This window comes from Mirounga angustirostris, unplaced genomic scaffold (genome assembly GCF_029215605.1).
Source record: "Mirounga angustirostris isolate CCGP_5_RB_7025 unplaced genomic scaffold, mMirAng1.0.hap1 SCAF_13, whole genome shotgun sequence".
NCBI classification, from domain to species: domain Eukaryota; kingdom Metazoa; phylum Chordata; class Mammalia; order Carnivora; family Phocidae; genus Mirounga; species Mirounga angustirostris.
In genome coordinates this window covers 89,823,007-89,847,816 of record NW_026991721.1, presented here as the reverse complement: position 1 = coordinate 89,847,816, position 24,810 = coordinate 89,823,007, and the positions used below count along the sequence as shown (strand labels likewise).

Sequence of the window (24,810 nt, the reverse complement as noted above, 5' to 3'; positions counted from 1 at the left end):
TACGGACCACAGATATTAATTACTATTAGACAGACACAGACAGACAAACACAGACACATTGTTACAGGAATGCTAGATTTCAAATTCATTATTATATTAGAAAAAAAACAAAACTAATTTAGCATTTACGCAAACATGTTATAGTTCAAACAATTATTTTGCAATTGATCATCCATTAAACAACAAGAAACATTACAACATTATTGCATGTACCCCATACACATATTTTTATGCCCCCACCCCCCCTTTTAAAAAGAATAAGGGGGGAAAAAAAAAGAAAACAAGAAATACCAGCCAGCCAATAGGATGCACACCTGCCACAGAAGAGAAAGAACTGCTCTTGTGCCCAGAATTTGGAAAAAGTGAGGGAAGGGAGGACAGAAAGAAGAATTTCCCAAAGCAAAGAATATAACCATCCTTACTCCTAAGAAGGAAAACAGGGTAAACACAACTGCCTAAACGAATCAGCTAGGAAAACATTACTTACAAAGTCCATAGTCCTTACTAACTGACTCTGTCTTTAGGGAAGTTGCTACAATTTGAAGGAGGTCAAATCAGTTATGCTACAGATCCCCAGTCTTAAACATCAACTATCAAGAAACAATACACTCATTCCTACACCGGAAGATTAGCCAGTACTCATCTATTCGACCAACTCAAACTGCCAGCTAAACAAACCAACAAAGGAGGCCAATAATTTCCTCTTCTTGGTGGGGGTGGGGGGGTGGGGTGGGAAGTGAAGTGGACAGGGTATCATTTCACTTCTTTCTCTGCCTTGTGCAAATAAAAATCACTATGTGAGTCCACAGAGTAAACCTGCATGATTTTATTGTTGTGCACAACTCTTCCATTTTCTTCATGGCCTTCTAATGCATACATGAGCCCAGTTTCCTTAACTCTGTCTTACATGATATTTTAAAGGATAAATCAAGGACTTAGTGCCAGCATCCACATTTAGTTTAGTGCTGTCCAGTGTCTATCCCATCTCTGCTCCCTTTTGTTCCTTCTAACCTCCCTTCTTCTTGACTGGACTTCACTCAGAATTTTCTTGAGAGACAAGACCCTTTTTCCCTGATGGCTCCCAAATACTTTCTAACTCAACTCTGCAAAACCGGTTCACCTCAGACTTAATTTATACACATTAGCCAGACTGTAGGTTTCTCCTAAATGTGAGATTACTTTCCATAAGCTAATATATCGCATATTCTCACCAAACTAGAACAACTCCTAATAATCTTTACAGAGCTTCCATGAAGGTTCCATATCTTTAAATCACGGTTGACAAACGACAAGAAGACACTGTCAAATACTTGGCAGATCTGTCCCTGGAGACCAGAAATCCAGATGGATGAAAGGAATAATAAAAGCATGACACATAGGATGATCTTCCTCAGACATAAACAGAGCAGTGATTAGTCAAGTCACCCCGTCCGAAAACCAGCCAGCCTATCCCCTGCATAAGCACCTGCCTTTCTCCCTTTCTAGAGATCTCTTCTGGTGCTTCCAATGATGCCTTAAAGAACTGAAGTTTCTGATTAATACACTCTTTAAAAAAGTGCTCCCTCTCTTTCTCTTTGTAAAAGACAGTCACAATGACATAACACAAAACCTTCTAGAAAAAAATCAGGCATGAACTTGGGAAATGTGTCACAGGGCAACCCTTCCAATGGAAGGAGACAAATGCCTGCAGCAGATCTCATTTGACTTTCTATATACTCCCCTTTCCCAGTGCCCTCTGCCCTCCTTGCAGGGACTGGAATTTGAATTGCAAACATCTCCTGCCAATTTATTTTTATCTCACAATGTCTAGTTTCTGCCTCCAAGAACACCCCAACCACTCTTTTCAAGTCTTCCAAGGACCGTACATGGAGAGTCCCAGCCGTGTCCCTTTTACCCTTCCAAGGCCATAAATGGAGATACCGCTGCTCACCACTTCCTGGCTGCCTAGAGAAAAGCACGCAGCACACAAAAGAGCCCAGTCGGATCTGTCACTGAGGGGTATTTCAGAAGTCAAGGAATAAAACTGATGCTCCTTTGAAGAAAGGTGCGGCCCTTATCAGGATGTGATATGGGCATAAGGCAAAGCCACCAACCTTTGACAATATACATGGTGGGAAACCACAGAAAAGATTTACTTTCTTCGAAACCACCAAATTGAGCTTAAAATTTTCCTTGGCTTATGTAATTGCGAATAAGGAAACCAGCAATATCTAGTGATTTTAGATACAGAACAGTCAGAGGATACATTCTCTATTTCATCAAAAAGGACTAAGAGATCTTGCCATCTCTTTCTTCGTGGTATACTTTTGTAATACACTTTAATAGTGTAATGTGCTGATACGTAAAATATCTATCCGGGGCCTGCAGGAAAAATGTTTGGTAATTCCTAAATCCATATGATCATAGGAATTTGATATGTTGAAATAATGTTCAAAAGATTTCCAGATTGACTTTAACTCTCTCAAGACATAAGTACACATAAGAGATACCTTCTGGGTTCAGTAAAAGATCCACAGATCCAAGGAGAGGCTGTTTGAATAGGGACACATCAACTAAGATAGAAAAAAAAAAAAAAAGTGAGAACTCAAACATGAACTTGACCACCACTACAGGAGACAATGGAATTCAGCGGAACTGCAGGGACTTTAGAAAGGGATAAAAGGAACATATGGAGACCTTCCAATCAGAAAAAGTTACACTTCCCACACTCTAGATGATGAACCAAAGCAGGCAATTAAATGACTGTGTGTCTATGTCAACAGTCCTAAATAAGCCAACTTAAAAACCTACTCTAAATCTGAGATTAAGAGAATGCTCCAGAATCTAGGAAAAATAAAATCTCACCTCCCATTTCAGACAGCCATGCCAAACCCAACAAGAATCTCAGTTTAGCTTTCTTAGAAGGCCATTTCCTACTCAACACAAATACCTCACTGCCCTTCCTTCTTTCTTGACCTCACTAGTCTTAGAAATGTATGGTAATTTAACCTCTAGCATTTTTTTTTTCTTAAATTAAGATCTCGGGGGGCGGGGGAAGAATTTGCTTAAAATTATTAAAGACCAGTCTAGTCACAATTGAGAATAACACTTTCCTTATCGCTAGAAATTTCCACGGTAAATCAATATTACAATCTCCTCCCTGGGGAAGAGGAGGGAGATAATACTGTATCTTGAATGCAGGCAGAGGGACAGAAGTCAGGAGCAGTCAAGACAATCTGGAAAGAAGAACTAAAGGACAGGTAACAACTTGATCAGTGGTCAAATCAGAGGAGTTGGGAGGTATCCGGTTTGGAAGAAATGCCAAGTGTTTAACGACTCCAACAGGAAAAGAACCAGCGAAAAGACTTGAAGGATCGTCCCATTACCAAAGCAGGGAGGAAAGTAAGATGGCTGACAACTGCTAATTTATAGACAGAGGGAAAGTTTCCCCAAAGTTTAAGACTGGGGTGAAAGGAAATGAGAGAATAAAGATGACATTCATTGTGGATGAATGTAGGGGGGGAGTCTTTGGGAGAGGGGGGCAGGTAAACAAAGGCAGGAGTTTGAGATTGGCGGGATTGGGGGTTGAACGGCAGCAATGCAGAGAAAGACCCAGGGTTACAGTACACGTAACATCAAATACAGTGCACAGTGCAGCTGTCTTGCCAAAGTAAGTCAATCCAGTATTGGGCTGTGCAAGCAGAGGAATCACATGTAAGCTATGAAGGTGGCTCTTCCTTTCTACTCAGCACCGATGAGGCCACAGCTGGAGCACAGCGTTCAGTTCTGGGCATCGAACCAGCTACAAGAGAGGGAAATTGCAGAGTTCAGAAAAGGGCAAATAAAATAATGAAAGGCTTGGAAAATAAGATCTACAAGTAGGGCCAGTGGTCTCATCAAAGCCCTTCCTGACATTACGTGAGCTACTTTGGGGGTAAAAAAAATAAGGTGTCTTTCGCTCCCGTGTCCTCCAGTCCTTCCTTTGACTTTCGGGAAGCGGGAGGAGTTGAATTCCTTCCAGGAAGCAAACTCAATGAATCATACGGGCATATGCCCACCAATTCTGCTACTGGCTCAATCATTTTCTCAAAATTTGCCCCATTTCATACAATCATAAAATAATCACCATGACAAAACCACCGTTCTAACCGAACTGACTACAGGTGGGACAGGGTCTGTAATAAGGAGGAACGGAAATAAGGCATAATAGCTACATAAATGTGTTGTTTAGGAAACACTGGCGTGATCAATCTAAGACATCAGATGAAAAACAAAGTCAAACTGCAAGGCAGGACAGCTTAGTCATAATAGCAGGAAACAATGTTATAAGAAAAACAAGCAGTGAAACAGATTTTCAAACGTAATTGTCAAACTGGCATAACTAGAAATGGATTACATAGTTGCTCTTAACCCTCTGGCAACTCAATGATAGATTTGAGATTTTTTTAAAACCCAAATGATTACATACAGAATATACTTATTTGCAGTCAGAGTCTTAAAAATCACATGTTCTATTCCACAAGCGATAGGGGAAATTATCCTGGGGGCAAATCTCCAATGACTAATTGTTTATAAAAGTGTTAAAAACAATACCTCAGCCTAAGAAGATGTGTATTTTGAAGCAAAAAAGGTCCTTGTGAAATACATCTATCTTCTTCCTTTAAAGTTACCGCTTTAGGGCACCTGGGTGGCTCACTGGGTTAGGCATCTGTCTTCGGCTCAGGTCATGATCCCAGGGTCCTGGGATCAAGTCCCACATCGGGCTCCCTGCTCAGCAGGAAGTCTGCTTCTCCCTCTGCCCCTCCCCCCTGCTTGTGCGCTCTCTCTCAAATAAATAAAATCTTTAAAAAAGTTATTGCTTTATTGTAACTGTTAAAACAAGTTGCTCTTAGTTAAAGAGGCAACAACAGCAAAAAACCCACTGAGTTTCTTTCAGTATCTTTTAGAGATTCGAAATTTCTTTAATTATTTTTAGTTTCTTACTGTGAGCACAAAAGGTGGAAAATAAAAAAACCCGAAACAGGGGGCATAAGCAAATAAACACATTTCTGCACACAGTAAGAGGGATGTTATGAGTACAGCACATATTATTACATGTGTCTGTATATTACATGGAGCTGTAACTAATGATTAGGAAGTCTCTCAAGGCAAAAACCATCTGGGGCCCGCAGAAGTTTTACCACCTATTTTCTTAGGTTTTCCATCAAATCTGGCAAGTGGATTTGCCAATCACCTAAATCCCTTAAAACCAACCAACCCTAAACCCCAACAAATCAAAATCAAGACCAAAAATACAGCACTTGTTTCACACTCCCCCACTTCTTAGCGCTACAGAGGAGGTTTTGGCAAGTGAAAGATCTTTTTATTCTTAAACTTTCCTTTTCCTCTCCAGAACAGAGGCTCTTAAACTTTTTTGGGTCATGGATCCCCTCCCCAGAAAAGCGCATATATGAAACTGTTCCATACAATTTCAAGGGGAATGTGGATTCTCTGAAGAGCCCATACAAGAACCCTGGGTTAAAAAGCTGCTCTCTACCATGGTGTGGTTTCTTCCATAAAAGAACAGAATGGGTATTAGTCAGAAGCCCTAAAACAAGGTAGACTTAAGTTGTGTATTAGGTTTTACAAGAAAGTCTAAAGATTGGGACAACCAGTTTAAGGACAATTTAACCAGTTTGCTCCGTATCCTGCTCATTTAGATAAAGCAGCATTAATATTTCCTTTAAGAGGTAAATTAGCCAAATTCCCCTGCTTTTGGAAAGAAACAATTCCTAGCAGTAAAAACATACAAGGATATCAATTTACTTACTCATCACAGAAATACAGCACTTTTTCCCCCCACCTCCTAGGGAAGAAATCTTTTTCTGAAGTGGCAATTAAGCAATATTAAGTGATTCATAAATTATGCCGATTATCTGTTCCAATTGAATCACATAATACATGATTATTCATTATCTGATTCACTTATCAATACAGATGCTAGATAAATTACCTAAGGTGACAACTTACAACAGGGACATTCACACATCTAGAAACAAGTATAGGAAAGGAAGTCTTGACTACTTTCCTTAGTAGTCACAATGGCTAAGCTTTAGCATCCTCCCATTTTAATACTGCCTAAAGACCAACGGGTCTCAAAGAAATAGGCAGTGTCTACACTAGTTAGTCCTTACGCAACGGACTAAGGGACTAAGTCTGATCTATTATTCTGCTGAAATCGTTCATATCATGGTGAGCAGTGTCTTAATTACTAAGAAGAATGACCCTCAAACTTTGTCCTTAACTCTTTTGAGCACTTGACACTATTCATCACCTGTCTATATCACTATCCTTGCCAGATAATCTCTTTTGTAAGACATTATATAATAAACTGATTGGCAGCGGGTGGGTGGAGCTGCCCAAGGCTCTAAGAGCAAACCATGTTCCAGCTTCCAAAATATTATGGATGTTTTGAATGGAAAAGAACCTCAGAGATCATGTAGTCCACCTTCCTCACTTAACAAATGAGGAGACAAGGACCCAAGACAAATAAGTATTCCTTTGAAAGGGATTTGGCAAAAAAAAAAAAAAAAAAGAAAAGGTACCAAATGCCACTCACATGTGAATGTTCCCTAAGAGAACTATTCCTTAGATCATAAACTCTGGGAGGTAGGAATTATGTCTGCCTAGTTCATGGTTTCCCTGAGCCCAGAATAGTGCCTATCACATAAGGGTTCAATATATATTTATTAAGTAAATGAATTAAGGTGATTTTAACATTGTAAATCACTCGCAAGAAGATCAATTTTTTTCTTAGTGGGGAAAATTAGGAAACTCACTGTATAACCACAGTGGTGTATTATATTTATAGAATCAATAAATCCAAGGTAGGTAAGGCTCCTACTTGAAAAAAGCAGGAGCAGAAAAGGGTCTGAAACATAGATACAGCTGTAATTAGCAAAGCAAATTCCCTTTGTAACCAAGGGAATAGGTGCAGAGGGCAAGGACTATTTTAACAAATATCTACCATTCTTGTTGTTATACTTTTCTTTGGGTGGGGGAGGGGTCACCCACCAAATAGAGCTCTGTCGCTCCGTCCAAATTTGATTATTTCTTATGCCTTACAAATTAAATAAATAAAATATTCAAGGATATAAAGTAGAGTAGAAAAGGAAAAAAAAGACTCAATTGTTTCCTGGATTCTAATAGGGCAAACAGGAGAATGACCACCAGAAACCAAGAGATCTTACCTCTCTGGAGCCCCAGTCTCTGTGGGGAACTGTCCAGGATTGCATTTTTTCAGCTTGCACCACATTCCAAATCTGGCTACGAACGACTCACTTTTGTGTCTATAACTGGTCAGTACTGTCTTCATGAGGGAGATTCTTATGTGGAACAAATAATTCAGGAGATTTTGATCCTCAGTGAGCATCAGCTCCTCTAAGTTTTCTAGGTTCCTCCATGCTAGCAGGTGAGGGTTTTGTCCATTCAGATTATGAAGAAGAAAAGCCCTCAAGACAATTTACCAATTGTCGAAAACAAACATTTTCCATTGCCCAGGGAACTATATTCATAGGACCATAAATTTTTAACCCTATGCTGTAGGTAAATCATATGGGTGCTCATACAATATCTCCTATCGGCGGCAACACCGTACAAGCATTACCTAGTAAGTGTAGTCATGCTTAAGGGCTTCTTTGGGATACGAGAATCCTAGGCATGAAATCCTCAAGTGCTGCTCTATTTAGAACAAGACAGGTCAAAAAATTAGGGCTTACTGAACTACTTAACTATTTCAGACATAAGCAGCAACAGATAGTTATAGTCATCAAAGACAGTCATATACCACTCTTTGTCTAGAACTTCCTCTCCATCTAAATGGGGGGAAAGCTCAGTTGTTTGGTAAAGAATTAACCTGGATTAGGTTATTTTCACCTGAACTCCTCCATCACTTCTGAAGTTGCTGTATTAGCATCTCTGTTAAATCTTTTTCTCAGTACTTCACACCCTGGGGCACCACCTCAAAGTGGTATTCAAATGATATTTAAAATGTTAACTTTTATTAATATGTGAGAACTAAAAAAAGCATATTCAAGAGAGTTATCTAAAATATTTCAAGGATGGCAGGGGAGAATCATTCATCCGTAAAGGCCTCCCACACAAACATCCTGCACTGCACACTAACCGGTCCATAATTAAGAACTACACATACATGCACACACACATTACAAAAACACCTCACACAGTTTTATCATTACAACGTTGTACTGCTTCCCAAACACAGGGTACTTTCTGCTAGTAACGAGACCAATGTTTAAAAGGAAAATGGTGCAGAGCAGTTCCCCCGCCAAAACAATAAGCCACCTTATTCCTTTCATGTGAACCATGAAAGTTTTGTAGTTTTCTTACTAAAAACTACCATCTATTATGCAAAGATAATCTATAATACAAATTCTTTCCCTTAGTAAATTTTGCATATTTGATTGTGACATCCAGACAAAATCATCTAAAAAGTAAGGTTATTAGAAATCCTCCATCATGGTATCTGGTTAGTCTTGACTGAATCTGGGACAAGATTCAGACAATTGTTTTAAAAAGGGTAAATACTGAATTAAAGTTGACCCTTGAGCAACACGGATTTGAACTACAAGGGTCCACTTACCCATGAATTTTTTTTTGACAAATACATTACTGTAAAGTTATTTTCTCTTATGATTGTGTTAATATTTTTCTCTAGCTTATTTTATTGTAAGAATACAGTAAGAATATTGTAAGAATACAATACATAATACATGTAACATACAAAATATGTCAATCAACTGCTCATATTATCAGCAAGTCTTCTGGCCAATAGGTTATTAGTAGTTAAGTTTTTGGGGAGTCAAAAGTTATACCCAGACTTTTGACTGCACAGGGGGTTGGTGTCCCTAACCCCCATGTTGTTCAAGGGTCAACTGTACTTCAAAAAGTGGGTTTTTGGGGGTTTTTTTTGCATTTCCATGGTGTAAACTACAGATCATAAATGCATGAAAAGAACACATATTCATATGCTGACAAATACCTTTTCTATGAAAGACCTGAAAATAAGCATGTTTTAAGTTTATGCATTTGTCCTTGGGCAACCTGAACTTACTTAGGAAGTTGTTAGAAAGAAATTCAGGCAATCATAACCCTTTTTATAGCTCATTTGGTAGCATTTTTATATTTACTCTTACCTTTATGAGGATTGCTAAAAGCAATAGCTATATGAAAAATGCAGTCTACAAAAATCAAACATTTTCCATATGTGGCTCAATGTCCCATGCAATGAAGGTAAAAACCGTAACTACCATTTTTCTCAGTGCCTACTGTACGCCGAGATTTGGGCTAAGCAGTTTATACTTATTATTCCTAATGTTTACTTTAAGGCTAAAGGAGAGGGTCCCAGGAAACAGTCTGAGAAGTCAGTGCAGCAGACTTACTGAGGAGGGCTCTTGAGAACACCCGTGAGAGACTGACCAGAACAGGGTTGGGCAGACAAAGAAGTTGCAACAGAGGCCTCAGCTAACCCAAAGTGAGGTGTGGGAACTGGGATGAACCTTCAGAGTTGTCCTAACTGGGGCAAGGAGGCTGTACCTTGTAATCCAGCCACTGGATTCAGGCTGCCCTTGGGGAGGGAGCCTAACCTTGGGAGAGACAGCTCCCTTGGGCAAACGGAACTTCCAGGAAGTCACCTGGAAGCCTTGGCCAATCATTGCTCCAGGCAGCCTGGGGGTGAGGGTGGGGGGAGGTAGACTGACTAGCTGACTGGTGTCTCATTCCTGGAAGAGGGGTCTGGGTAGTGTATCACATGTATATGAAAGCTATGTGATACATCCCTACTTAACTGAATAGAGAACTAAGGGAAAGGTAAGAGCTTATCCAACGTCACTATCAGAGCCCCTTTAACGTAAATTTAGGTTTCAAAACTAGGACCTGGTATTCCTCTCTTCAGTGGACATTGAAAAGTATAGAAAACCAGTGTATTTACCTTTTTGCCATAGTTGCCAGGAAGTTTATATAGAGCTCATTTTAATATTTAGCGCAAGTAACCATATTTACCTGGGTTACTCCCTACACTCGCTGATTTCTTATTTTTGAATTCTATTTTTAGCTTTCTTCATATACGTCTACATTTTCTTTGGCACATTTACATTATATATTACAAGCAGCCCATCTCATCCTCATCATCTCTAAGAAGAGTACCTAAACCATTTACACATTAGGTGAATGATGGCAGGCTTAGGTAATGGACACTCCATGGCCTCCTTTTGGTAAACCACATCCTTACCTGCTTTTACTGCCAAAAAGTAATTCTACTTTGTAAATTCCTTCTGCAGTTCAAACTTACTTCCTTTAAGAGGAGTTGGTAGTTCAATAAATACCATCATTTATATAAAGATGTGAGTGAACTGAGTCTTTGACAACAAAAGCCTTATTTATGTTTCAATACCTGTTGTAAACTCTTCCTTGGGACTTCCAAATCAAATGTTTTTCACTGTGCTTATAATCTTAGGACACCATGAATTACCTGCAAGAATTTTTAAAACTTGTGTTTTCCTTCTACCTTAAGTAACATGTATGAGCATAAGAACATCCATCTGTGTGTTGCTATGTGTCTTTGCTATTGCATTTGATTGTTTATGATCACATTGTTGCCAAACACTTCAATTGTCAACATTTTTAAAATGTGGGCTGATGATTCATAAAGGGGTTAATATAAACAAGTGGCTAAGAGCATGGCAACAGACTGCTCAGTCTAACTTCACCACCTGCTAGCTTTGTGACATTAGATGAAATAATCTCACTGTGCCTCAATTTCTCCATCTGTTAGGTGGGGCTAATGACAGTACCTCCATCACAGATGTGCTGTGAGTGTTCAACGAAAAAATACAAACAGAGCACTTAAAGCAGTGTCTGCCTAACAGCTTGTATTGAATAAATGTTGCCATCATAACAAAAATGATAGTCACACCACATGGAGACCACTTGTAAATGAAGGTTAGTTCAAGCAGGAAAAGGTAGCCCCAAAGTTTTATCAAAAAGTCAGCATCAGAATCTGGAAAGCAAGTAAGTTTCAGCTAAACCACATCATCCAATGTTAAAGGAATGCCAGCTTGATTTTCTGATTTTTAGTTTTATTGGTATGTAGAAGTATTTTAAAGTTCTTCTTGTTTGATAACATGTGAGATCTGTGTTATACCTAGATTTAGGTTTGTTATGTATTATGTAACGTTGTTGCATAAACATGCTTTAGATTATTCAAGTTTTCAGAAACACCTGGCTATACCAGCAGAGCTTCTTTAACTTTTTGTTAGTCTTTCCTCTTTATAGATAAAAGCCAATCATTTAACTATTTTCAAAGGTCTGTAGTCTTGGCAAGAATATGGTGACTAACACTGACATATAAAGAAAAGGGGAGAAAAGGAATCCTAACCACAGGAATAGGCCTTACTCATCGGGCAACCTGCTTACGAGAAGCAGGCAGACAGAACAGCATGAATCAAATAATAAGTATGAATGACCCACATATTTTCTTGGAGTTCAATGGAACAAAAAGCATGTGCATCTCTCATTCTTTTTTGGTGCATGAAAATTTACTGGAATTAAAATCATGGAGCACCTGGGTGGCTTAGTCAGTTAAGCATCCGACTCCTGGATTTGGCACAGGTCCTGATCTCATGGCTTGTGAGATCACACCCTGCTTCAGGCTTCAGGCTTCAGGCTCTGGGCTCAGGGAGAATCTGCTTGGATATTCTCTCCCTCTGCCCCTTCCCCCGCTCCCTCAAATAAATAAATCTTTTTTTTTTTAAATCAGATTCACCACTTTTTGAAAAATAACATTTCATAGATATGTAATTATGCTACCATGAAGTTAAAGTATTTCCACTGATTTTTCTTAATTTTGTAATGTGGTTTATATTACTTATATAAGGAAAAATATTCTTTTATACTGTTCAAAAACAAGCACAACTCTGATCCCTCAAAGTCCAACTATTAACCATGTCTCCTAATTTGCAAAAGAGAGAAGGGACATTACCTGGTTATGCAGGAGACTGAACAGGGGTGCTCATTATCTAATGACTGAATGAATATGAACAATGTTGTACTTCGCTGCTTCATGGGGCAAACCTCAGTGACAACTGGACATATCACAATAAAAAGGCCTAATATAAAATCATGTAACTCGTTCTTAATAAAGAAAAGGCAAACTGAACCTTTATGACTAACATACAATGAAAGATAAGAGCTCAAACATTCCAAGGCGCCTGGCTGGCTGAGTCAGCAGAGCAAAAGCGACTCTAGATCTCAGTGAGTTCAAGCCCCATGTTGGGCATGGAGCCTACTTAAAAAAAAGAAAAAAAAAGAGCTCAAATATTATAAGGTCGATAAGGCTGATATCTAGTAATATCATGTTTGAGTGGTCTTCTTTCTATTGTGCTAATTGTTTTGAATTGCATTATTTTAAATATCACATTGGTTTCTACCAGAATGTAAGCTCTTTGAAGGCAGGGGTTTCCTTCGATTTTGTTTGCTGATATATTTCCAGCACCTAAATCAATGCCTGGCATGCAGAAGCAGCTCAGTAGATTTTTTGCTAAATGAATGAATGAATGAATAAATGAATGAATGAATAAAAATTCCTTAAGATTTTATATGGCAATTGAGAAATCAAATAGGGGCGCCTGGGTGGCTCAGTCGTTAAGCGTCTGCCTTCGGCTCAGGTCATGATCCCAGGGTCCTGGGATCGAGCCCCGCGTCGGGCTCCCCGCTCTGCGGGAAGCCTGCTTCTCCCTCTCCCACTCCCCCTTCTTGTGTTCCCTCTCTCGCTGTGTCTCTCTCTGTCAAATAAATAAATAAAAATCTTTATAAAAAAAAAAGAGAGAGAAATCAAATATAAGGTTGAGGTTCTTTTTGACCTATCACATCTTCTTTCTAAATCATAAACCAGCTCCTTCTATTTTAGAGAAAGTATCTGTAAATTTAAAATAATAATAATAAAAGCAGTTTTTGATAGATATGAACTTTATTCTGGTTTTATTAATATCAATTACAAACATAATTGACTTATTCGAATAAATGAAGAAATCTGAAGGTAGATATTAGAGAAACAATATTGTGAGTTTCAAAAATTCAGGCTATTACAACAAGATATGTCTTACACAGGCTGAGAAAATGCAACCAGGAAACATATCTAAGTAAATAACTTCCATTCTGTTGTTTCAATTTGTATTGAATGAAGTATTACTTGGTAGCTCAAAATATGTAATTTATGACTACAGCCAAGAACACATATATAAAAATAAAATAATGGCTGTTAAAAATGTCTGAGAATAAACACAGGTTTGTATTTTACTAAGGAATAACAATACATCCCACTAAGTGACAAGATAACACTCGCTTGATTAGTGCCAAGAAAAAAAAAAAGTATTTCCATTGGCTCTCAAGGACTCTCTCAGCTACAAGAGGTAAGAATTAAAACAGATTTAAATACATGCCTTTTTCCAATACGCATTTTCCAGTGATTTAGAACAGTAGGGGGGAAGACTCCGCATAGATTACAAACTCCAGATAATTTGTAACATATGCATACGAGGCACAGATTCGTTAAGCATTCATTCTGAACACTGAATGAAGTTTTTGCTACGGTCAATAGCAGGCAGACGACCACACTGCATGAACCCCACAACAGAAATAAGATTAAGGAGTACCTAATAATCACAGCAATCCTAACAATCAACTGTTTAAAATCTAAAGCTTTATGGTACTGGTCCTTGTTTTTGAAACTTAAGACATTTTTCCTCCCATTTTTAAACCTTTTTTAAATATTACATAGATTTAACCTTTGAAAAGGGAAAAAAACCCACTATTCTACCTGATATGAGCATACTTCAGAGGGCCTGTATGACAATTAACATCTGAAATTGGAGATGTGACTTTTAGTTTTTTTGCCCTCTGGTAATGTTAGAAAAAAGAGGCGGGGCGGAAAGAAGGCAGGATCATCACTTCCAAAGCTCAGGGAGATCAGAATCCAAGAGTCTAGAATATATCCTCAAGGTAACATAGACAGGGCTGTGCTGAAATGGTGTTTTAGTTGGATCTCACTGGGTTCTAGAACCAACTCTAAAAACTTAGGTTATGAAGCACTGTGGTGATCTCTGAGGACTACAACAAAGAATCCTGTGCAAGCTGGTAGAAGTTGTGTGCTAGGTTAAGATCTATCAAACCCTAGAGATTAGAATTTTCAGATTCCCCGAACAGCCTCGCTGATTTGGGTGTATCTGAAATCTACTATCTTCTCTGTTTTCATAACCACTGTTTTATTGCACTTCTCGTCAACTTACTGCTAAAAGCCTCTAAATGATCTCTGTGCTTCCGGTCTCACCCTTCCCAACTCATTCTCCACATCACAGCCAGTCCAAACCCTAAGGCTAACTATGTCCATTCCCCAGCTTACTGCTCTTTGATGATTAGGGTAAAGTCGAAACTCCTTAGTACATTATCTCACTTCTTGTTTATGTCTCCAGTCTCATTTCTTATCACTTCCCACCTCCTTCCACTCTGTTCCCACCAACCCTAGGCTCCAGCTCTCTAGAACTACACAGTACAAAACATTTCACCAGAATATCTGGGACGTGACCTGTTGCAAATTATGATGTTTCTGAAGTTCTGATACCTTAAATCTAAAAGAGCACAATGACTGAAAATACCTTGATCTCACCTCAGTATCTTCTAATCTTCTTTTATCTAACTGCAGGTTATGGCCCATTAGTGGGTTGGGTTGGGAAATCAATTTTAGTAGGTTGTGACCACCTTTCTAAATGCCCCAAGTGGAAGATGAAGAGACAGAGCACAGGGGATCAAGAACTGTTGTGGGGAAGAGGACCCAGGGGCAGTGAGAGGGAGTCTAGGGAGACAGGGGGTGAATGGGGAGCTGGGACAGGTTAGAGGGGGTGAGTACAGGGGAGGAAGGCTTGAAGACTGCCAGTGGGGGTGGGGGGGAGGATTAGCCGAGCCTGTGGGCACAGGGCACACATGTAATAACGGAGAGGCATCGTGTCCCACACCAGGTGTTGGCGTACATCAGTGGGGTCACGTCAAGCAAACCAGGGGTATCCCTGGTCTACTCCATGCCCTCCCAGAATGTGTCCCTGCGGCTGCAGGGCCTCCGGGAGAAAGACTCTGGGTCCTACCGCTGCTCTGTGAATGTGCAAGACCACCAAGGCATCAAAAGGAGCCACAGCAGCAAAACTCTAGAGCTCAGGGTGCTGGGTAAGTGAGAAGCGCACACTTGGCAACACCTTCCCCAGCCCCAGTGGAGGCCAGGCAGCTCTCTCTCCCAAATGGCTGAGCATAAAGGTTGGAGGAGGGCAGACAGAGTGACAGAAGGGGGGGGGTGTGTGTCTGGGGGTGGGTGGGAGGGATCTGTTGGTCCCTTGGGGTTGAGTTTTTAACCTGTTTCCCTGCTCCAGTTCCTCCAGCTTCTCTATCCTGCCATCTCCTGGGCGTGCCCTGTGTGGGGACCAACGTGACCCTGAGCTGCCAGTCCCCAAGGAGTAAGCCAGCTGCCCAGTACCAGTGGGAGTGGGCACCCCCATCTGCCCAGGTTTTCTTTGCACCAGCTTTAGGTGAGGGAGCTTGAGGCTGTGGCTGGGGAAGGGAAAGATGAGAGGCACCAGAGGGACTGGGGTGAAAAGGGCAGGCAATGCTGCAAAGTCCTGGGGCAGAATTGGTGGAGGAGGAGGAGGATGTAGGGAGGGGACTGGAGAAAGAGAGCCTACCAGACAGGCAATGTGTTGGGTGCTTTCAGATACTGTATACTTAGAATACTCAAGAGGACATATGGCCTAGTGGTTTTGAAGCTAAATTACCTGTGCTCACATATAACAGAACATACCAGAGTGTACTACACATAGTTAAGAAGAATATCATTTTGTGGATTAAGTAAATGAGTATTTGTGAAACACTTCCAACAGTGCATGGCATGTGACAAATGTTATGTAAGTCTTAGCTATAATCATAATTCTGTGAAAGTGTTTCAGTTACACATATATATCATGGGAATATTAGGCCACAGGGTAAAATATATGTCTTCCTATTGTATGTTCAAAAGATGCACTGCTTTGGTTTTTCTTTCCAGTATATAAGAATGAGATATATAATAGATATTTGCACAACTACAATCCAACACTATAAAAAGGTTATTTATCAAAACGTAGGAATGCCTGGGTGGCTCAGTCGTTATGCGTCTGCCTTCAGCTCAGGTCATGATCCCAGAGTCCTGGGATCAAGCCCCGCATCGGGCTCCCTGCTCAGCGGGAAGTCTGCTTCTCCCTCTCCCATTCTCCCTGTTTGTGTTCCCTCTCTCGCTGTCTCTGTCAAATAAATTTAAAAAAAAAAACAACAACCATAAAACTGTCTAGAATTGGTATGCGCACTCTACTGTTATTCCAAAACTACCTGCTCCACCTTTTTCTTGGTTCTTAAGGACACCACCAACTAGTCATTTGTAGATTCTAAGTCCTACCTTCACCAAATGCCATGCACTATAACAAATTGTTCTTCAATTGAAATGCATGACTTCGTAAGTAACTTATCACTTATAAATTTTTTTAACAACTACAGCATTTAGATGTTTCCAGTTTAGGATTCTTGAATAAAATATATTTTGCTGTATTTGCGGTTTGCACTGTTCTGGGTTCTGCATTTTCTGGCCTTTTACCCCAACCGCTCATCTCTCTCTACTTTCTTCTGCTCAGTTTGGTCCCACTTTACCTTCAAGACCCACCTCCTGAAAGTCTATGATGACATGCCTTTCCTGTGTGCGCCCGAAGCACCACGAACTTAACGTCAACATGCAACACAGACCTTACTCACAATACCGTAACTGGTGCTTTAGTAGTCTGACTCCTTCAGTGGAAGGTGGACACTTGATGGTAGATGGTACCCTGCTGCATGTCTAAAGTCTACCATGCAAGGTACTCAAATATTTGTGGGTGAATAATAAAAAAAAATCAAGTGCCTATTTCACACTTAAGTATTTGGAGAAACCCTGTGATCAGTCTGTCAGTTGAGTCTGATGAAAGGGATGGGCAAAATCTCCAAATCTTCCCACAGATTCTTGCACTTTAGCCAAGAGTTAAGCTCCACAGGTTTCTCCCGTTTCCCAAGGGCAGTGGAATCCAAGGGCCCAGCCCCACTATGTCTGCCAAGAAAGGTATCAGAAAGATGCTCAGAGTTCTAATGCAGTGGCCTCCCACTGGGGTATCCCTACTCTTCCTTTAATGATTAATCAAGGCACCTTAAAACCTTAGGGATTCCTGGCATTCCCAGTCTGGTCCATTATTTCTTAGGTGGAAAGCTTGGCCCCTTAATTTAGAATAACTAAAGCAAAATAGGCTAGTGATATTGTTTCTTTTAAATATAAGTGGAATATTGTCTGATGACCAACATTTTCAAGATGCATTTGACAAAATCTACAGAAATGAATTTTGTGTGATTTTTCTGATTCAGAGTACATTACTGAGTAAATTTACAGCCAATCCTCACATCTTATTCATCTCATCCTAGATTTACTATTTCCTATATCCTATTAACTTCCTATAAACTTTCATATATAATGAAAAAATTTTAATGTCAGCTTTAAAATGTTCAAGAGAGTACAAAGACTCTTTTGGGAGTACATAAACAAAAAAGTTTAAATACCAGTATTCCAAAGCTGTTCTGGCCAATACAATAGCCATTGGCTAGATATACATGACTATTTAAATTAAAATTAAATAAAATTAAAAAAAATTTTAAATAAAATTAAAAATTCAGTTTCACAGTCACACTAGCCACATTTCAAGTATTCTATAACCAGCTATGGCTAGTGGTTACTGCGCAGTGACTGATGGACAGTGCAGACAATAAGACACTCATATCACAGAAAGTTCTATCAGATGGCATCGTCCTAGTTCAGAACCAAGAATAGGACACTCTTTGCCCCAGCCAACTGAGGTTATAACACTTTATTCCTTGCACTAAAAGCTCTTCCTCCCTAGTACAGTGGACCATTTTTCTTGACTTCTATCAAGGTTCCTCCTCCTCAGAAGTAAAGTGACAGGGGGGACAAGAAAAAGGAACTTTGAGCTTCCCCTAAAAGTCTGAGTATGTAGCTCAGAGAACTGTTTCATAAAACAGACTTCTTTAGTACTCCAAATAACTTTTTACCTACACTGTTCAATATGGTAGCCCCTAACCACATGTGGCATTTATAGTTTAAAATTAAAAAAATTGGGGCGCCTGGGTGGCTCAGTTGGTTAAGCGTCTGCCTTCGGCTCAGGTCATGATCCCAGGGTCCTGGGATCGAGCCCCGCATCGGGCTCCCTGCTCCGCGGGAAGCCTGCTTCTCCCTCTCCCACTCCCCCTACTTGTGTTCCCTCTCTCGCTGTGTCTCTCTCTGTCAAATAAATAAATAAAATCCTTAAAAAAAAAATTAATTAAATTAAAAAAATTAAAGGGGCGCCTGGGTGGCTCAGTCGGTTAAGCATCCGACTCTTAATTTCAGCTCAGGTCCTGATCTCAGGGTGTGAGATCGAGCCCCGTGTCAAGCTCTGTGCTCTGCGTGGAGCCTGCTTGTCCCTCTCTGTTCCTCCCCCGCTCACTCTATCTCTAAAATAAATAAAATATTTTTTAAAAATTAAATTAATTAAAACAAAACATAATTTAAAATTCAGTTCCTCAGGCACACTAACCACATTCCAACATCGCAACAGCCACAAGTGACCGGTGGCTATCAGACTGAACTGCGTTAGATACAGCACATTTCCATCATCACAGAAAGTTTTACTAAACAGCAGTGTTTGTACTATGTGCTTTCTAAATTCTTTTTTCCTTTAACATATCCTCTTAATGAAGGATTCATAGTAATTTCACTCCACTCTTCACTAGATTTCCCAAAATGCCAAGAAATAAACTTGGAAGCCTATTCATCCAAAGTTTTAACATGTGCTTGTTAGACCTTTTACCTCCTAAACTGAAAGACTGTAAGTGTATGGTCAGTAGTCTAAGATGGTCTATTCTCTTAAGATACACATCAAGCCTGTATCAGATTCACAAGCAGACAAGCATTCTGGAACACACAAGCTTCTGGGTGACAGCGGCATGGGAACAACAGAAGAGGAATATGTCAAAAATGGAAGCAAACAAATCTGACTAAATCCTTCTTACAAACTATTTGGTATACCGTATTTCTTGGAAATCTTTCAATGATAGTACAGAGGGACCGTCTTGGCTGCAAACCCCAGAGGAAAGTCCTCAGAAATTGGTGAAGTCTATTAAAATGCTTATACAGGGACAAAGGTATCTTCTGGCTCCATGTCATCTTTACCCTACTGGTTCTTGCAAACAAATAATGACAAGGCTTGAGAGCTAAAATGAAAGACCAAATGTACTACATGTCATTTGTCTGTTAAAGTATGAAATTTGTCCTAAAGATTATGACAATGATTGATGAGTAAATCTAAGAAATCTCCCTAAAAGACTGGTCATTTTGTTTGCTAGGCAGAAGACTCCCAACCAGTTTTAAATTTGTCTGATGAGCAACCCGTACTGATCCAGCAAAGACAAGCTTTTTAGGTCATACAATCACCTTGCTTTTCATCTCAAGGCAGAGCTAGAAGTACACATCTGTTTCAAAGACCTAAAGCCAACTCTCAAGAGGCAAATTTTTGGAGAACACCCAAAAATATGGGACTTGAGAATTAGTTTTGCAGTGCATCAGATTAACTGACTGAAGTGTGAATACAGCATCTGGCTCCGAAGTGAATGCTTTCATGAATGCCAAGTCTAGATAGATCTTTCAAATACTACAGTATGGACTGTGATGAGATCTCTCCCTCCTTTGAAGTCATCACATTTATTGTCTGCTTTAGTCATATGACACTTAATCAAATACTGCATCACATACCATCCCTTGTGTTGTAGAGTTTTTTAACTCTTTGATGTGTGTATACAGACTTCAAGTGCACTGTAAGCTCTTGGACTGTATATTACAATTCTTTTATTTATCCTAACATCTAGCATACAGCCCTGCACACAGTAAGCACTCAAGTACTTGGTGGATGGAGATGGGGAGAAAAGGACTATAGAAGAGAAAAATCATGCAATGACCAGACAGAAAACCACCTTATTATGTGCTTCTCTGACTCCAAAATTAGGCTGGAATTGTTAGTGGACAAATTTTCTTCTGGCAAACAAACAAAAAAAACAACAACAAAACTTCAGAACCAAACAATCTGTGGAGTAAGGCAGTCTCAAACACATCCATTTCATCCAAATGGCTGAACAAATACCAGTAACAGGACATGTCAGACTTCAAAATGAAAACCTTTACAGCAATAAACAAATGTTTCTGTGTGACTTTAAGCTAAAATCCTGTGCACTTAGAAATATACATATTTACTTGGATAGTATTCAAAAATAGTACTCTGGTAGCAAAATCCAAGAGTTACTAATTTCAAAATTTACAATTTTAATAGACAGGAAATCTAAAACACAGTCCAGAAAAGGGAAGCGATGTGCTTTCAGTTTATTCAGGAAGATGGCCAGGGAAGAGGCTGGGCTAGCACTCAGCTTTCTGATGCCTTCTTAGGATGAGATGGAAGGCTGCTACATCAACATGCTGAAACTAGGATTAAAGGAAAGTTACTGTATATCTCTTCCCTCCTTTCAAACTTAGAAGACATTATTTACGGAGTTTTCATAATTGAGTTTTAATAAATATTCCAAATACATTCAGCCAGAAATTTAATTGACACACATGATGTTCCTTCCCTGTGAGCCTCTGCCATGAGTTCACATTTAAGTGAGCACGTTAGTCTGTTTAAGAAGTTCCTCATGGTCCATATCTTCCTGCACTACTTCTTTTCTATTTTATAAAATCTAAAGCAAAAAAGATTGTTGAATTTCTTTTTGCAGTTCTCATCAAGACAATAAAGTAAAAGAAGAGATTTCTGAATTATTCATTCTAAACAGGCATTTCTGAAACTGGGATCTAAAGATTTGTTTTCAGGGATTTGAGATTCTCTGACGATATTTTTAAGGTTGTGTTTTTATTTTCATAAATATATTCTGGATTACTTGGACATCCACCTCATAACTGTGTAAGGTTATTATTTCAGTGACAACATTTGCTTCTATGCTTAAGATTACATTCATGGTAAGTCTTCTGGAGGGACAGAGCTTAGTTTTCAATGCAAAATTTTTCAAACGGGGGTTTCAAAAGTCTATGTCTTTGGATTAAAGTTTAAGTAACACTGATCTAGATTTCTATACGTCCCAAAATTCTCCTTCTAGACTTTACTTGGTAAATTTAATAAATATGTATCCAGTGTCTATAATGTGCTAGGCACTGGAGATAGAGTAGTGAATAAGAGAAACCAGAACTTGCCTTATGGAGCTTATAATTCTGGCAGGAAAGGCCAACATTCTTAATGAAGCAATCTGGTTCCTTGGTTGAAATCACTTAATAAGTAGAGAAAAAACACACACAGTTATCTGTCCTCCTTGTCAACTACAACTGTTGATTAGGAATCCATTAGCATCAACATATTTTCAAAATATTCTAAGAGCTTGAGGTCAATTTGGTCTTACCTATTTGAAAACAGGTAAACTGATCCTCTTTTAAAAATTCTTCAGAGAAGCTCAATCTCCTTTCCTTGCTTTAGGTTATGCTTCTCATAACCAGACAAAGATGTAACCCAACAAGGTATTTCCTGGTTATTGAGAAACAATTTTATGGAGAGATTTATAGTCAGTGAGGTTTTGATAGCACAACACTTTTTCTGTTCGATTGGGAAATTTCTACGGACAAAAATCGATCAAGCTAAAACAGCTGCAAATGCCTAAGTACACTTCTAAGTCAAGAAAAGTTGATGGGTGGATGCTAACCAGCACAGTGCAAAAACTCACCCAGAAATTTAACCTTGATGACCTTGAAATCGAATTTGTAACTCTATTCTTTAATAGAAAAATGAATGAGATTCAGGAAACAGTGGCTACTATTAGGTACTACTTTAGTCCTGTCTATAAACAATTATTTTAATGACACCTTGTTAGGCTGGGGGGGGGGCAGGGAAAGAGGGGGCATAAGAAGACCTAAAGGTACATGTTATCAAGTATACCAATTCAATTTTGTAAATGAGAAATGGGTGCCAAATTCCTTGAACAATAGTTAGTAAGTTTGAAATATCTCAGTTTCTGACCCAGATTTTCTAAGCAACATTGCCCCAGGATGAATACTACATGAGCCAAGATCTCCCCAACTCTGGAGCAATCTCTGACTTCAGTGTGATTGCGATTGTTTTCACTGGGTTTTTACCCCCAAAGAGCTCTGGAAAAAGTGTCAACCCTATCAGAAAAGAAGTACACACATAACTATGACTTTTACCAAGAAGTAGTTCATTGAAAACTGGGAGGAAGAATCCTAACAGAATCTTTTAGCAAACACTATGATGAGGGAACTAGCTTACAATTCCCTAGCTGCCCATAATACAAACCTGAAAGCCTAGATTAAAAGTCAATAGAAACAGCGAAAAGATAACCTGGCTGGTGATAAAAATTTCTAGCCCAAATTAATCCTCTGTAGTTAAACATTCAGATACACAACGATAGCCAGATGCACACTGAGAGCTTTACTTGTCACCACATCCGGCACAATAGCTAATTAAGCAGGGAAAAACTGGCTTTCATGAAGGAGCTTAGTCAGAAACATAGCAGGGCCTCAAGCCAATCTAACTCTGGAGGCATCGACACTCCACAAATTCCACACCAACTCTCAGCCAGGCTAACTTTAATTGCGCCCCTAACTCCACGATAACAATACACTAGCTGACTGCAATCAAGCCTTTCCAATTCTCCAAAGCATCTCAAGTCTTACTCGTCCTTCGAAGCTCAAGTTAGAAGCAAGGCGACTGACACAAAGGCCAGTCGTCCAAAGGCGCTTTTTGCATGGCTCTGCACTGCCACTCATTTGAAAATTCCTAAACTGGGGGCTCACCGGCCCCCCTCTTCTACCCTTCCTCAAAGCCGCCCCGGCTGGTAAGCCTCTGCCTGGGAGCCCCTCAGCCTGGAACAAAGCGAGGGGCCCCGGCGGCGGGGGCGAGAGGCGCCAGCGACACGGGGACTGCCGCACAGCGCACAATGAGAAACTACCAACTTCAGAGCGCAGGAACATCCTCAATTGGCAAGAAAGAGGGGCGGCGGCAGGCACGCCCAACTTCAAACTCAGGAAACCTACGGGCTGGCGGCCATCTGGAAAAAAGCCCCCTTCCCAGGGAGAGAAGAAAAAGGCGGAGGAGATGCGAATCACCCACCGGGCCCCGGAGGGGAGCCCTGCGCTCAGACCGGCCCCCGCCCCCGAGGCCCGCTTCCCCGCCTTCTCTCTGCCTCTGGTTCGCTGCCCCAGGCCGGGCGGCCGGTTACCTTGATGCGCTCCCGGCACTGGGACGGGGTCCGCTCGTAGCCCAGCTCGGCCAGGGCCCGGGACACGCGCTCGTACATGGCTGGCCCAGGGGCCTTGCTGCCGAACACCGTGCCGGCTCCCTCCAGCTGCTGGTACCGCGCTTCCACCAGCCGCTCGTTGCCCCACACTGCGATGAGCGCGTTCGTCTCGGCCGGCGTCCACGACATGCCCCGGCAGGCGGCGGCGGCGGCTGCCGCAGCCCCGCCACCGCCGCCACCAGGGGAGAAGGAGACCGAGGACGAGGCGGCGCTGCGGCCCCCCAGCCCCAGCCCGAGACCCCCGGACGCCGCTGCCCCTGAGCCCGCCGCGCTGCCCGGCCCGAGCGGGGAGGCACCCCGAGGCGTGGACGGGTCGGACAGCGATGGATTTCCGTCGCTCAGGCCACCAGGAGAAGCCGGGGAGAGCACCTCCATCTTCGGGATTTTTAGCGGCGAGTTGGCGGGCAGCTCCGAGCCACAGGGCGCAGCCATCTTCCAAGCGGCCGCCGCTGCACCGCCCGGAAGTGACGCGCCCGCGCATCCGGCCGCCGCGGTCTCCGGGGCTGCCCTCGGGCCTGGCTCGGCTGTGGGCGGGCGGCTTCGGGCTCCTGCTCGCGAGCGGAGGCTGTCCGCTCCGCCCGGCTTCTCTCCGCGAGCCCTACCGCGCCGCCCGCTCCTCTCCCGGGGCGAGGGGCGGGGGTGAGGCGCGCCGAAGCCCCGAGCTGAAGAGAAGGGTGGGGGCATGAGGGCGCTGGCGTGAGGAGCAGATTGGAGCCTTCCCACTTCCTCTCCAGTCTCAGCCCCCGGGAGGAGGGGTGAGGCCCGCGAGGGGGCCCGGAGTTAAGGAGGACTTGACCATTTCGCTCGCTGGCTCTCCTCTCGCCCTCCGCTCTGCCTCTCCTCCCTCCAAGCTGGCCTCGGGGTGCAGAGGCTGACGTCCAGGGCGGAGACTGGGGAAGCCTGCGGAGGGTGTATCCAGGAAGCAGCAAGGCTGAAGGGGTGCATTTCTGGGGGAGGCTTTAAAAAAGCAGTTTGGGACCGGCGTTAGAGTTGGTACTCGGTGGCTTTTCAAGAAACCCGTGCGCATTATTTGAAGAACAGCAGCTCTGACTCAGTTAAGATCTATTTTCCAGTTTGCCCGGGTAGCCGTGACGATTTGTAGAAAAATGAGATGTCTTTATCGCGTTTGTAGTTCGTAGCTTAAATACGTTAGGAACCCTGGAGCCCGGCAGGAAAGTTACTTTCCAATACCATTCCCCATCCTAATTTGGAAGTTGCATCATTTTCCTACTTTCCTACTGTATTTCACACTCTGGAGTGTAAGGAGATTGACAAGACTGTCAATTCTGG

The 24,810-nt window shown here is 41.4% G+C and overlaps 1 protein-coding gene across 11 annotated transcripts in view; it reads right to left on the bottom strand.

Annotated features, from left to right (window-relative positions):
* The window catches only part of MSANTD2 (Myb/SANT DNA binding domain containing 2), a 32,057-nt gene extending 7,670 nt beyond the window's left edge, over positions 1–24,387 (bottom strand). For 2 of the 11 annotated variants that reach the window (XR_010407051.1, XM_064577300.1), the window contains exons 1-2: positions 23,443–24,387; positions 2,490–2,552 (exon numbers count right to left, since the gene is read on the bottom strand). Coding sequence is in view for 7 of the 11 variants with exons in the window: in XM_064577300.1 (XP_064433370.1) it covers positions 2,499–2,552; positions 23,443–24,204 (816 nt within the window). In the remaining 4 variants the exon portion in view is untranslated. Of the gene's footprint in view, positions 1–117; positions 21,735–23,442 lie in introns of those variants that run through there. The other 9 variants (XM_064577299.1, XR_010407049.1, XR_010407050.1 and 6 more) reach the window with 9 other exon arrangements.
* Positions 24,388–24,810: the final 423 nt, after the last annotated feature.